The sequence below is a fragment of the Olea europaea genome, chromosome 3 (assembly GCF_002742605.1).
Source record: "Olea europaea var. sylvestris chromosome 3, O_europaea_v1, whole genome shotgun sequence".
NCBI classification, from domain to species: Eukaryota; Viridiplantae; Streptophyta; class Magnoliopsida; order Lamiales; family Oleaceae; genus Olea; species Olea europaea.
The window spans coordinates 10,525,551-10,539,155 of record NC_036239.1 but is presented as its reverse complement, the minus strand read 5'-3'; the positions used below and the strand labels follow the sequence as shown (position 1 = coordinate 10,539,155).

Genomic DNA, 13,605 nt, shown 5'->3' with positions numbered 1-13,605 from the left:
TACTCCTAGATCTAGCGATTCGTCACAATTGTAGTTAGTTTGATAATGCTCGACCCGCCCCCAGGTAGTCTTGTCTATGGCATTTTACTCGCCTTTCAATGGCTCGGCATAAAGCACGAAAGCCAAAACTTTAGGAAGTGGATTCGATCTACTCTTTCTTGTTTGTTGCCCAAAAAGAAAAAGGAAAACAAAAACTTTTCTTATCCTAGCAAGATTCTAATACTCCTTTTATCAGTAGAGTTACTAAAAATTCACAGGGTGATGCTAAGACCGTATATGGAAAGGGACATGAATGGTGAGAGTGGGCTCTAATAAAAGGTTTGATTGTAGAAAAGTGAATGGTTTGAGTTTTTGCTGGTGAAGACAAGTGGGACAGTTGTAATTTGATTCTGGCGGGGAACACATTGCATGTGCAAGCATATATGCAACTGTACTTGGACATGTGACAGCTTCACCCCAAGTGGGACAGAGACAAGAAATAACAAAATAATCCTTCTTGATCTAGATTCATATATAGATACTTAATACACGCACACACACATACATACATACATATACTTATGTATACATATATATATACATATATATTACAATTCATGACATGTTTGGTATGAATGATTTGCAAGTATTGTATATTAGTATTAACAAGAAAAGAAGTTAAAATCTTTGATAATATGTACCCAAATATTAATGGATTTATGTTACAATTTAGACATACTTATACAAAACATCGTTGTCGTGGACTTGAAAATTTAGACTTGAATATCGCATGACTTTCAAATGACTTGTAGTAGACGGCCGAACTATCAAATCACTTAACATTTATCTCCAATTCAACTTAAAGTCGAGAACAATTTTAACATCTAAATAAATTGACGATTTTATACACATGGGAACCCAAACTTCCAAATTCATATAGGTTGAGACCAAAAATAGACTGACATTGACGAGTCATAACTATTCTACGTAAAATGTTGAAGAGCCTAATTTTAATTTACTAATTATAAATATAATTACAAAATATAAATTATAATTGGTTTTGGATGTACTTCCCTACAAAGGAAATTACAAAACTATTTTTTAACTTCTCATTTCAAAAATTAAGTACAAAAAATTCCTAAGTTTGTGAACACCCACCCCCTCCCCCCCGGCGCGCGCGCTCTCTCTCTCTCTACCATCTATCTATCTATTCTGCATTTGTTCTCCCTCTATCTATCACTCAATTCGTTCGACTGCCACCCATGAACTCCAACCATCGTCAAGGAAAACCAGGCAACGCCTTCCCACTCACAATCTATGGTGGATTGACGCACAAGATTTGTACTCACCATGTCACTTGCATCTATGGCAGCCGTCACCGTTAGGTCGTTCCTTTCGCTCAAAGCAGAAAAGCCAAGTTGTCCCTTTTGCGCCTCATCGTAAAGCTCCCTTTGGTTTACAATATTATTTCAATGTCAAGGTCTCCAATTGATATCAAACTATAACGAATTGGGTAGACCAAACGTTTGATGCACAACACCAAACCCACCATTGAACTCTGTAGCTGTCGTTGCCAACAAGCCATTGCCAATTTCGAGAACCTTGTTCAGGCTGCCCATTGAAGGATCGTCCATATCCCCATAAATGGAGTGCTCTTGGCTAGGTGAGGTGGCTACAAACTCCGGCAATACACACACGTTCATTGAACATTTTCCCATGACAGTAAAAAGAGATTTGAGGTACAGGAATTATCTAAAATTCCGCCATTGCATTGGGCCTGGTGGTAGTGGTGGAGTCTAGCCTAATTCTGGAACATGGATTGGTGTTATTCCCTGATATCGCTGCCACGCCAGCCGTGTCAGTAGAAGCAGCCACCACCACCAGCGCTCCAACGAGATGAAACAACATTGTTCTGTAATTTTTTTCTTGTTGACAAGCAGAGCTCTAAATACAACACTCATCAAATGTTAAGAGCATTCCCTTCATGTGAGAACCAAATCCACAAAATCCTTCTTAACCCAAAAGAAATCAACAAAAAGGATACCAGAAAAATAAATCAAAACAACATTTGAAGTGGAGAAAACACGAGTTGTCATCAACACAACCTTGTAAATTACAGAAAAACACCTGCATGTCTAGACTGAAAGATTTATGTTCTTCACTTGGTCTTTCGAGGATAAATGCCAGGTCAGTGATTTTGAGGGAAGGTTGTGGAGGTTATGTGGCATGGCTTTCAATTTATTTTTTTGTAATTTTTTTATCATATTCTTTATTTACTTGTTTAATCATATGGTTTTTACAAATACTGGTAAAGAGTTGCCTAAATAAAAATATTTCTTTATTAAATTGGTTACCAAACAAGTAATCCGAAAAGTGTATAGCAATTACGACCTTCCAAGAACCAAATTAGGCATGCACATTCTTCAATGAGTAAATCATCATAGCATGACAAAAAATCATAGCTTCTTAACCTAGACACACTCAATTTTAAAAAAAAAAAAAAAAAAAAGAAAGGAAGATAAATTTCATTTCATTATATTCTGTTGCAAAGAGAATTACAAACCCAAGCACAAGTTAATACAATAAAAGAATTACAACCCTATAGCAAAAGTGATGCTGTAAAGCCTCCATGCTTCCCGGAGAAATTGAGTTCCTAAACCCTTCAGCTTAGACATTAAAGGATCAAGTGTACAACAGGCTAATAATGATTTCACAGGATGCAAAAGTAAAACAAATACGGGAAGTGGAGGTCAAGTCGAAATGCGTCAAAGCAGAATTCACCACAAGACAAGCCAAATTATATTCTTATCAAATGAAAACATGTTTTTGGTTCCTAACTACGCAACAGAAATTGATTTGCAAAGTAGGATTCGACCTAATACAAGTAAAACACATCATAAAGTGATGCTTCATCCAAACAAGCTTAACAAAGATAATAGCTCCATGATGGGAGAAAATATATTCAACCCAGTGCATATATCATACAGTTCCTAGACATGCAAAACATATTTAAAAAAGGAGAAAAGTATGCTACCCTTTCTGACGAGGGAACTAATTATACTAAAACTAACCTTCAGTATGAGGTAAAATACGGATATTAGCCTCATGAACACGGCCACAAACATCCTATCTGGAGATCCATATTAAGGGCATATTTGGAAAGCTTACTATTGCTTGCAAGCTTGTCGAACTCTATTCCTATCCACAAACCGCACTACCCACAACTTTTAACTAATTTTTAACCATGCATTCCTAGGGGCACACTACTTAAAAGCTTAGTCAAGCAAGCCATAAAAAGCCAGTACTGTACAACAGTGTATTGTCGTATCCCCCAGGCCAATAAATTATAGATGTATTATAACTACTTAGAGAGTTTTGTCCCAATTCTTTCAACAATCCTAGGCAATGAAGTATCAACACAAACCAAAGGGTCATGATGAAGTTCGACTTATGTGAAAATGTTCCTCTGCAATTCAGGTAACCTTTGGAAAACCTCTACTAGTCCCATATAGCACTCCATAGAGCGATGTTTTTAGGGACAAGATTTCAGGCATTCAGAGCTTTTAAACAGGAGAATAATATCAATCACAATTGCCCAGCACCAACAGTAAGTAAACCAAAAACCATGTTCTATGTCCACGCCTATCATCAGGTGAACCGAAACTATAGGTCCATCAGAAACTCGGTTACATGTCACTGATGCAAACAATTTTGATGGATTTAAACTTCATTTCAAGTAGAATCTGGTATACTTTCTTTAGCACTGACGTAAATGATTCCGAGGCAAGAGCACCATACAGCACAGATCCGTGATGAGTACTGAAGAAAGACGTGAAACAACTGCACAGTACAGTAAAATCACCTAAACAAACCAGTGCCACCAAGAACAGAAGAGTTGGTACCCTGCCAAATCACATGGAGGCCCAACATATGTGATCTTGAAAAGGCTGATCACTACCATTAGCTTGGTAAGTTTGCCTTTTTCAAACACTTTTGGCCATAGAATAAAGTCCAGAAGAACAAAGCCTTTTATCATATTAATTCAAATGAGCAAGACGCAAGTTCCTTCTTAAAAAAAAATGTTGTCCCAAGGATCCAAATTTAGGACATCCCATCTTCTAACTTCTTATTGAATATATAAAACAAAGCCAACTCATCTCATGTCTAAAATTTGTAAAAGAAGGTCAATCCACAATTGCTTAATCATCAGAGAATGTCATAGAAAACTTGGCGAAAGCTTCATAGATGCCCTTAGCCAACTTGTTCCCAGAATCTCCAAATTATCAAGGGTAGAACCTTGAAAATAAATTGAAAAGAAAAACGCTTTGTAACTGGAAGTTCTTGCTCATCCAATAAAATCCATCTGGTAATGGAAACAATGGTCCTTAAGTAAATGCAACATAGCTTGCAGTGTTTTCCATTATGCTCACCTTCTGAAGCAAATGTTACATACCACCTCTTTTACAAGCAAATCAAGGAGAGAGCACTAATAAACATGCATTTATAAGGTAGCGCATATTGAACAAGTCTATTAACCTCTGAAAATCTCAGAGTTCCATTACAGCAGAGAAGTACCAAGATAAAATATCCTAAATGCAGATCTTAGATGGTCTGCTGTAATACACCAGTACTACTAAAATTTGACTTTGAGTTTCTTCTCATTGAACCACAGAGAGGCTTTATACTCATACAATGCTTCATCCGAAACTTGAATATGAAAATTCCCAACCTTCCAATAATCTTACATTCTGTAGAAGCCTCTTCTCAATCCAATCTCTGCCATAGACAAATCAAAGGTAACAACAATGCTCCTTTTCCATCAAGCACGATTCTTGTCACTAAGAAATGTAAGCTACGACTTGGGCAATTGTGATTTAGACGAAAACAATTCATAGATAAAATAACAAAGCTTCCATTTGCCTTATTTAACTATTGCAGAAAGACTATATGAAACAACGTAAGGGCATACCTCAATAGTATGACCCGGAACCACCACTACCCATATAACTACTACCACCCATGCTCCGTCCAGAGTAGAGTGATGAGTAAGAGCTACCACCAACCTAAAGTTCCAGAAACAAGCATGCATTAGAAAGAACATGAAAACAGTAATGACTCTGAAGAAAAGTAAGATCATAATAAAACATACATCACTTCCACGGGACATGTAATCACTACCATAACTTGATGAGTACATCCCACTAACATCACTACCACCATAAGAGCCTGCAGTGAAGACAAGCATGCACAACATGTCACGTGAATGACCACCCATGCATATCAAATATTCCAAAGAATTAATCATGAGGGAACTAATTATACTAAAACTAACCTTCAGTATGAGGTAAAATACGGATATTAGCCTCATGAACACGGCCACAAACATCCTATCTGGAGATCCATATTAAGGGCATATTTGGAAAGCTTACTATTGCTTGCAAGCTTGTCGAACTCTATTCCTATCCACAAACCGCACTACCCACAACTTTTAACTAATTTTTAACCATGCATTCCTAGGGGCACACTACTTAAAAGCTTAGTCAAGCAAGCCATAAAAAGCCAGTACTGTACAACAGTGTATTGTCGTATCCCCCAGGCCAATAAATTATAGATGTATTATAACTACTTAGAGAGTTTTGTCCCAATTCTTTCAACAATCCTAGGCAATGAAGTATCAACACAAACCAAAGGGTCATGATGAAGTTCGACTTATGTGAAAATGTTCCTCTGCAATTCAGGTAACCTTTGGAAAACCTCTACTAGTCCCATATAGCACTCCATAGAGCGATGTTTTTAGGGACAAGATTTCAGGCATTCAGAGCTTTTAAACAGGAGAATAATATCAATCACAATTGCCCAGCACCAACAGTAAGTAAACCAAAAACCATGTTCTATGTCCACGCCTATCATCAGGTGAACCGAAACTATAGGTCCATCAGAAACTCGGTTACATGTCACTGATGCAAACAATTTTGATGGATTTAAACTTCATTTCAAGTAGAATCTGGTATACTTTCTTTAGCACTGACGTAAATGATTCCGAGGAAAGAGCACCATACAGCACAGATCCGTGATGAGTACTGAAGAAAGACGTGAAACAACTGCACAGTACAGTAAAATCACCTAAACAAACCAGTGCCACCAAGAACAGAAGAGTTGGTACCCTGCCAAATCACATGGAGGCCCAACATATGTGATCTTGAAAAGGCTGATCACTACCATTAGCTTGGTAAGTTTGCCTTTTTCAAACACTTTTGGCCATAGAATAAAGTCCAGAAGAACAAAGCCTTTTATCATATTAATTCAAATGAGCAAGACGCAAGTTCCTTCTTAAAAAAAAATGTTGTCCCAAGGATCCAAATTTAGGACATCCCATCTTCTAACTTCTTATTGAATATATAAAACAAAGCCAACTCATCTCATGTCTAAAATTTGTAAAAGAAGGTCAATCCACAATTGCTTAATCATCAGAGAATGTCATAGAAAACTTGGCGAAAGCTTCATAGATGCCCTTAGCCAACTTGTTCCCAGAATCTCCAAATTATCAAGGGTAGAACCTTGAAAATAAATTGAAAAGAAAAACGCTTTGTAACTGGAAGTTCTTGCTCATCCAATAAAATCCATCTGGTAATGGAAACAATGGTCCTTAAGTAAATGCAACATAGCTTGCAGTGTTTTCCATTATGCTCACCTTCTGAAGCAAATGTTACATACCACCTCTTTTACAAGCAAATCAAGGAGAGAGCACTAATAAACATGCATTTATAAGGTAGCGCATATTGAACAAGTCTATTAACCTCTGAAAATCTCAGAGTTCCATTACAGCAGAGAAGTACCAAGATAAAATATCCTAAATGCAGATCTTAGATGGTCTGCTGTAATACACCAGTACTACTAAAATTTGACTTTGAGTTTCTTCTCATTGAACCACAGAGAGGCTTTATACTCATACAATGCTTCATCCGAAACTTGAATATGAAAATTCCCAACCTTCCAATAATCTTACATTCTGTAGAAGCCTCTTCTCAATCCAATCTCTGCCATAGACAAATCAAAGGTAACAACAATGCTCCTTTTCCATCAAGCACGATTCTTGTCACTAAGAAATGTAAGCTACGACTTGGGCAATTGTGATTTAGACGAAAACAATTCATAGATAAAATAACAAAGCTTCCATTTGCCTTATTTAACTATTGCAGAAAGACTATATGAAACAACGTAAGGGCATACCTCAATAGTATGACCCGGAACCACCACTACCCATATAACTACTACCACCCATGCTCCGTCCAGAGTAGAGTGATGAGTAAGAGCTACCACCAACCTAAAGTTCCAGAAACAAGCATGCATTAGAAAGAACATGAAAACAGTAATGACTCTGAAGAAAAGTAAGATCATAATAAAACATACATCACTTCCACGGGACATGTAATCACTACCATAACTTGATGAGTACATCCCACTAACATCACTACCACCATAAGAGCCTGCAGTGAAGACAAGCATGCACAACATGTCACGTGAATGACCACCCATGCATATCAAATATTCCAAAGAATTAATCATTTTTTTTTTTAGAACATAAGATCAAAAGCAGTTCATTCAAACCAATAAACTTGTTAATTTGCATTATAGAATGTACCTCCACCATAGCTCATTCCTTGACGACTACTGTAAATCCCATGAGAATCTTGACTGGAAAGGGAGCTTCGGCTACCACCATATCCTAGATTTGATCTACCAAGCCTGCAAATCATATTTTTTTTTTTTTAGAACATAAGATCAAAAGCAGTTCATTCAAACCAATAAACTTGTTAATTTGCATTATAGAATGTACCTCCACCATAGCTCATTCCTTGACGACTACTGTAAATCCCATGAGAATCTTGACTGGAAAGGGAGCTTCGGCTACCACCATATCCTAGATTTGATCTACCAAGCCTGCAAATCATATGAGAAAGGTGAAGTCAAAAACAAGGGCACAGGATCCAAGAAGGAAACAGAGTTACATTTATGTTCTTCAAGCATATACATGATAACAGACCTATCACTGTAAGCATCCCCATATTGAGAAGTGCTTCCACCAAGATCATAATCCAAACGAGCCCGTGAATGGCGCACTCCTGCCTCAGCATAGCGTGGGGGAACATCGTCCTTGCAAGCATAGTCAATGTCAAATTTCACTTCGATGGAAGTTTCAGAAGTATGAGATTGAAAATGGCATTATACAGAAATATGTTCCAAAAGAGAAATTACCACTGCAGCATATGGACGTTTTGACCCAGATACAGAATCATATTCACGCCCTCGTCCCTCACGGTAAGTTGGAGGTGGCCTTGCATACCTTTGACTGTAAGTATCATCAACATAAGGTCTTCTTGCTGCAGTGCGAGATGCACCCCCTCTTGGCAGATCAGGGTAACTGGATCCCCGAGGAGAATAGTCGTCCCTATATGATGAGCGTCTATCTGGTGGAACTCTAGAATTATAGTCTGTGGCAGCCCTGCTCCTAGGGGGAAGCTCCTCACGGTGACCATAGTCCCTCTTCAAACCACTCTTGGGATAAACTGGAACTGAACAGAAAAAGATTTGTCAACACTGTGACAGAAGTTTACAGCTGAATGGAACTTACAACGATAAATACCAGGCGGTCTCCTGTCATAGGACCTCGGTAAGGGAGCCGGTGGTCTGCTCCTTGGAGGCATTGTCATAACTGGTCGTCTATCTCGAATACTAGCAGGCCTTCTGAAACCACGTTCGACTACAGGTGGCAGACGTGGTCCAGAGCCTCTTGTTCGGTGCAAGGGGATACTACGTGGAACTGGACGGCTCCATGGACTCCGAACACCTCGTATCGGCCCACGGCCAGGCCGAAAATCTCCCTGAGAAGGATGTTTACCTTTACCTCTTTGGAGTGGTCTGGAAAGCCTGGCCCTAACTTTAGCCTGCAATACATAACCATTAAGCACTTGCTGCAAGAGGCACGACAACATAGAGAAACATCTTATCGTTAGGAACAAAACCTTAGTATCTCCTTCACCCAAATCCTCATTATTGATGCTTTTAGCACAATTAACTGCTGCATCGTGTGTATCAAACGTGACAAATCCAAAATCCTTTCTCCTAGCAGATGGCATGTTGCGGGCTAGCTCGACTTTTTCAATTGCACCATATTTTCTAAGAAGTTTCCGAATGTGATCCTCGTCCCAAGAAGCAAGGAGACCATCCACAAACACAGTTTTAACCTGAACCAAGCTTATGAGTAACAACAGCATAAAAAGGTATGTTGCATCAAAAGGAGATATGAATTAAAGACCTACTTTATTACCTCCCAAAAGAAAAATAATAATTGCAAATACATTTAAATAAATAAATACATGCATGTAAGAGTAAGGTGGTGATATGGTGGATGGATATCAGAGCAAGGTAGAAAACAGAACATTCTAAACCTCGGCCTTGACTCTTTTTCTATTCATACCAAGACCAAGTAAAATATAAATCAACTACTATAAAACATACAAATAGAAGTAACGACAATATATCAAAAAGAAAATAATTCTAGTTGTTCAAGCTGTTCAAAATGTTACCACCACAATTCAAGTGTACAATGATCTACAATATGATCTAAACCAACCAGGCATCATAATCCTTTCAACCAAGCAGAAAAGCTCATCCAAGTATGTACCTGGGCCATGATTTCATCACCGGGGTCAATGAAGGAATCTGCAAAGGAAACCTTAGCAGGTCTATCAACTCCAAACATGACATCCCTCTTCTGCAGACGCTTAAAAGCATCCATGGCATCAGATCGTGAGGAGAATTCCAAGAAGGCAAAACCTCGATTCACCCCTTGGTTGTTAGCGTCTTCAATCAACGTCAAATCGTCAATGTTCTCCACACCATAGTGCTTCAACTTCTCTTTCAACTGGAAGCACATCAAATATAAGTAAGAAGAGACTAAGCAACTCCCCGAATCTAAAGCACATAAATATGCTTACGGATTCCTAATCGACTTACTGCTTCCTTCGTCCATGTCTTGCATATGTTACCCAAAAACAAGGTATCACTGTCTTGACTTGGAGTAACACCGCATTGCTTTCCATGAACCTGGAATATGGTTGTCAAGAATTTACAATTCAATACAGTAAAAAAAAAAAATAGCTAAGAGAACAGCATGATTAAGAAAGTACCACTGGGTTCTTCAGCTCAGTACAAGCTCGTCTGGCTTGTTCTGCCGTTGCAAAACGCAAGAATGCAAATCCTTTATTCTTCTTAGTCTGAGGATTCATCATAAGTCTGACTTCAGTAACCTCACCAACTTCACTGAAGACTTTCCTAAGATCATCCTCAGTGGCATCCTTATCCAATCCCCCAACAAAAATTTCAAATTCCTTCCGCTTGCGCCTTTCTTTAAAAACTTCATGATGCTCTTCTTCTTCTTCAGCAGCATCAACCATCTCAGCATGCTCATCTCCAGCATGCTCATCTCCTTCTTCAGGCTCAAGTTCTTCCTGCACACCTTCCATTTCCTCTTCAACCATATCACCCTCTTCTTCTTCACCAATATCCCCCTCCTCAAAGTCTCCACCTACTTTGTCTCCCTCTTCCTGAGCATCTTGCTCAATTTCCTTCTCATCATAATCTACACCACTGTACTCTTCAGGTTCGTAATCAGGCTCATTATCCTCCAAATCTAATCGTTCACCCGTTTCATATTCATAAACAGATTCTTTGACCTCGTCATCCTCTGCCAGGCAAGAAAAAGAGATACAGATAATGGACAGTCAACTGACTGAAACCGCAGAAATGTTCAGGACCATTTGCAACCAACTTTCTACAGTAGGGTTTCATAAATCCAGAGAGAAAAGGTGTTTAAAATCAAATGACTGCAGCTATGATCTCTCTCCTTTCCCGTAAGCCAGAAAGAGACCAAACCTATAATTTTATAAACTGAAACCGCACCCTAGCTCAGGAACAGGAGAAAAACAAGCTGAAGAGCGAAAAATATGTATCTGGCAAGTTTATGGAGCTTAGAATAATCACTCTGCCAAAATAACATAGTCTACATGTGAAAAATATAGGGCGAAGTTCAAATTTACCCACCATCTTTAGACAATCCTCTTATATACAACTTTTGCAAGGTTTAAGACAGATTGACAACTTCCAAAAAAGAAGGATACCAGTCCGACACCAAAAGACACATTTTCTTATCGTTCAACAAACCCAACCGATAAAATATCACCTTTACAGTACAAATCTAAAAACCCATCCTGATTCCCCAATTTTAACCAACTTATAGCCTGTTAACGGACCTCTGTGAGCATACAATTTGACGGAACGAGAAACCCTAAAGACCAACACCCATAAAAGAGGCTTCTTGACTGGGTTCAAGATACTCTTAATTCAAAATATTAACAAATAAAGCGATGAATGTTTGGGCGACCCTGACAAAGATATTTGAAGTTTGTACATATTGCCCTAATTAAACAAAGTTTCATCTTGTACTTATATGGATCTAAAATAAACTATCAGAAAAACAACTTGCACATTCTACCAATCATCAAAATCGTTCACTTACTCTGAGCGGAAGCCTCTCCAGTATTCTTCGCCTTCGCCTCTTTCTCGGGCTCTGCTACCTTCTCCTCTATCACAACCACGGTCTTCTGTTCCTCCACCACCTCCTTGGCTTTCACGTTCGATTCATCGGGCTGGACCTGGGTCTTCTGCATTGCACGAGCACGCGCAGCCCGCTTCGTGCCTGGTCCCGGCGGCGTCTTCTTGGCGGTTCTCGGGGGCATCTTCCGATCAAAATTAACCTCTATCCAACAAACTATCTAAAATTTTGAGACCCTAAATTCAACTATTGCATATACGTGCCTGCGCACAGAGGTAAAGTGAGAAACCCTAAATCTGACCAAAAATTATACATTTGTCATCAGGGAATACCCGTGTATTATATAAAGGTGTTTACGTGTAGAATAATTTTCCGCGGGTGGGGTACTCTACAGACGGTATAACAATAACAAATAAATTTTATTACTATTTTCTTATAGCTTTAAATAGTTTCTCCATCCTATTTATATAAATTTACTTTCTTTACTTTCTTGTCGCAACTTTCAACTATATAGTCTTTTTTTATTAAGCTTGCTTTGTTTTATTCGTTTACTAATATATTCTTATTTAATTTGTCTAATTATAATTAATTTTTTCATTTAATTTTGAAATTATACAAATCTAAATTAATGTAAATTAGGCAAGTTATTGGCAAAAATTACTTTTTTAAATAACATAAATAATATTTCTTAATTCGTGTAAAAAATTTATATAAATGGGACAGAAAGAGTATATTCATATCTAGATAAAATTTAATTACTTTAAAAATTTATAACATTTACACATTATCATATTTATGTTTCAAACCTTCTTTTATCGCATTCTTATTCTCAAATTAATATAAATTTGGATAAAACTACTTTATCAGAACGATGTTAAAAGATGCATTGATATAATTAGTGTTGGCAATATATAATTAGATGAAAAAATTGACTGTCTTTTAAACAGTTTAATGGTAGAATGACATGTAATATTATGTCAAGAATTATGTCAACCTCTCTAACATTGTAATATGATTCTATAAATTTTCCTGATGATGATTCTTCTTCAAAATTTTCTTTAAGATAGATTAAAACGGACTTATTTGTCCATTCTTATTTTAAATAAGCAAAACAAACAATAATATTAAATTGTGATTAAATATTTTACCCTAATTTTAAAAATATTAAAATTATTTTTGAAAAAAAAAATCATGATAAGGATAGAGAAAAATATCAATAAAATGTTAAAAATAAGAACGTAATTAAAAAAAATTTAAAAATATAAGTGTGATGATAAATAAATGTCAAGGACCTCTAATATAATCTAAATTTGATCTATTTATAAAAAAATTATGACTTGAATATAAACCCCTTTTTTTATAAATTCTATATAATTTTTGGGAAAACCGTTGGTCTCATTCTCTTTTCTGCTAGCATTAATTAACGAAAAAAACAAAATCACCTAAACCCTTAAGAGTTTTTTCCTTTATAGCATTAATTGGCGTTTGATTGTTATAAGTTTAAAGAACTTTCAATACAGTAGGGGACTTATTGATGAACCCTATTAAAACCGAAATAATATGTTAAATAAGAAAATGGTAAACTTTCACAGGGAGAAAATACCAAACATTTGATCACCACTATCAAAATAAAATCATAGTTAGGAGCATTGCCAATTCATATGACTTGTTAATTAAGAAGAAGAAAAGCATGCTTCAAATTCCTTTATGGACCAATTGACCTACCACAATAGTCGAAACTATTGGGCACAAATCATCAAACTTGTCAAATTTGTTGGGATAATTAGTATCAAAATAGTCACAGATTGCATTTTTCAAGATGCCAAGGGGATGCTAATCCCTCCTGTGAAGCTGTATTCCAAGCTTTGAGAACATTGAATCTGCAACATTGTTTGTTGGGTCATCTCTTACTATTTCAGCAAATTTAATCATTCAAAGTTCCATAAGTTGACAAACAATGATTCGAGAAATCTGGCATGATCACACAACCATTAAATAAATGGGAACAAATA

General features: G+C 37.1%; 1 protein-coding gene and 1 long non-coding RNA gene across 3 annotated transcripts; both read right to left on the bottom strand.

Moving 5' to 3' along the window:
• Positions 1-4,360: 4,360 nt before the first annotated feature.
• LOC111385828 lies at positions 4,361-5,270 on the bottom strand. The gene is made up of 3 exons (XR_002701114.1): positions 5,129-5,270; positions 4,949-5,042; positions 4,361-4,755 (listed from the first exon to the last, which is right to left on the bottom strand). It is a non-coding gene; the product is annotated as an uncharacterized LOC111385828 (long non-coding RNA).
• A 1,355-nt stretch (positions 5,271-6,625) lies between these two features.
• LOC111385808 (nucleolin-like) lies at positions 6,626-11,925 on the bottom strand. Of its 2 annotated transcripts, XM_023010230.1 has the most exons (12): positions 11,558-11,925; positions 10,170-10,726; positions 9,997-10,086; positions 9,665-9,904; positions 9,003-9,224; positions 8,624-8,924; positions 8,236-8,552; positions 8,024-8,133; positions 7,817-7,920; positions 7,390-7,466; positions 7,210-7,303; positions 6,626-7,016 (listed from the first exon to the last, which is right to left on the bottom strand). In XM_023010230.1, the coding sequence occupies exons 1-11, from the start codon at positions 11,775-11,777 to the stop codon at positions 7,211-7,213; spliced, it is 2,331 nt and encodes a 776-aa protein (XP_022865998.1). In that variant the 5' UTR covers positions 11,778-11,925; the 3' UTR covers positions 6,626-7,016; position 7,210. The 2 variants fall into 2 exon arrangements, with proteins under 2 accessions (XP_022865998.1, XP_022866003.1); XM_023010235.1 differs by having other exon boundaries at positions 6,626-7,303.
• Between the last annotated feature and the right edge of the window lie 1,680 nt (positions 11,926-13,605).

Coding starts and splice junctions, on each gene's coding strand:
- LOC111385808 (XM_023010235.1), bottom strand. CDS start 11,777: ATGCCCCCGAGAACCGCCAAGAAGACGCCGCCGGGACCAGGCACGAAG. Junction 8,925..9,002: donor TGGGTGAAGGAGATACTAAG/GTTTTGTTCCTA, acceptor TATGTATTGCAG/GCTAAAGTTAGGGCCAGGCT. Junction 7,921..8,023: donor GGGGATGCTTACAGTGATAG/GTCTGTTATCAT, acceptor TATGATTTGCAG/GCTTGGTAGATCAAATCTAG.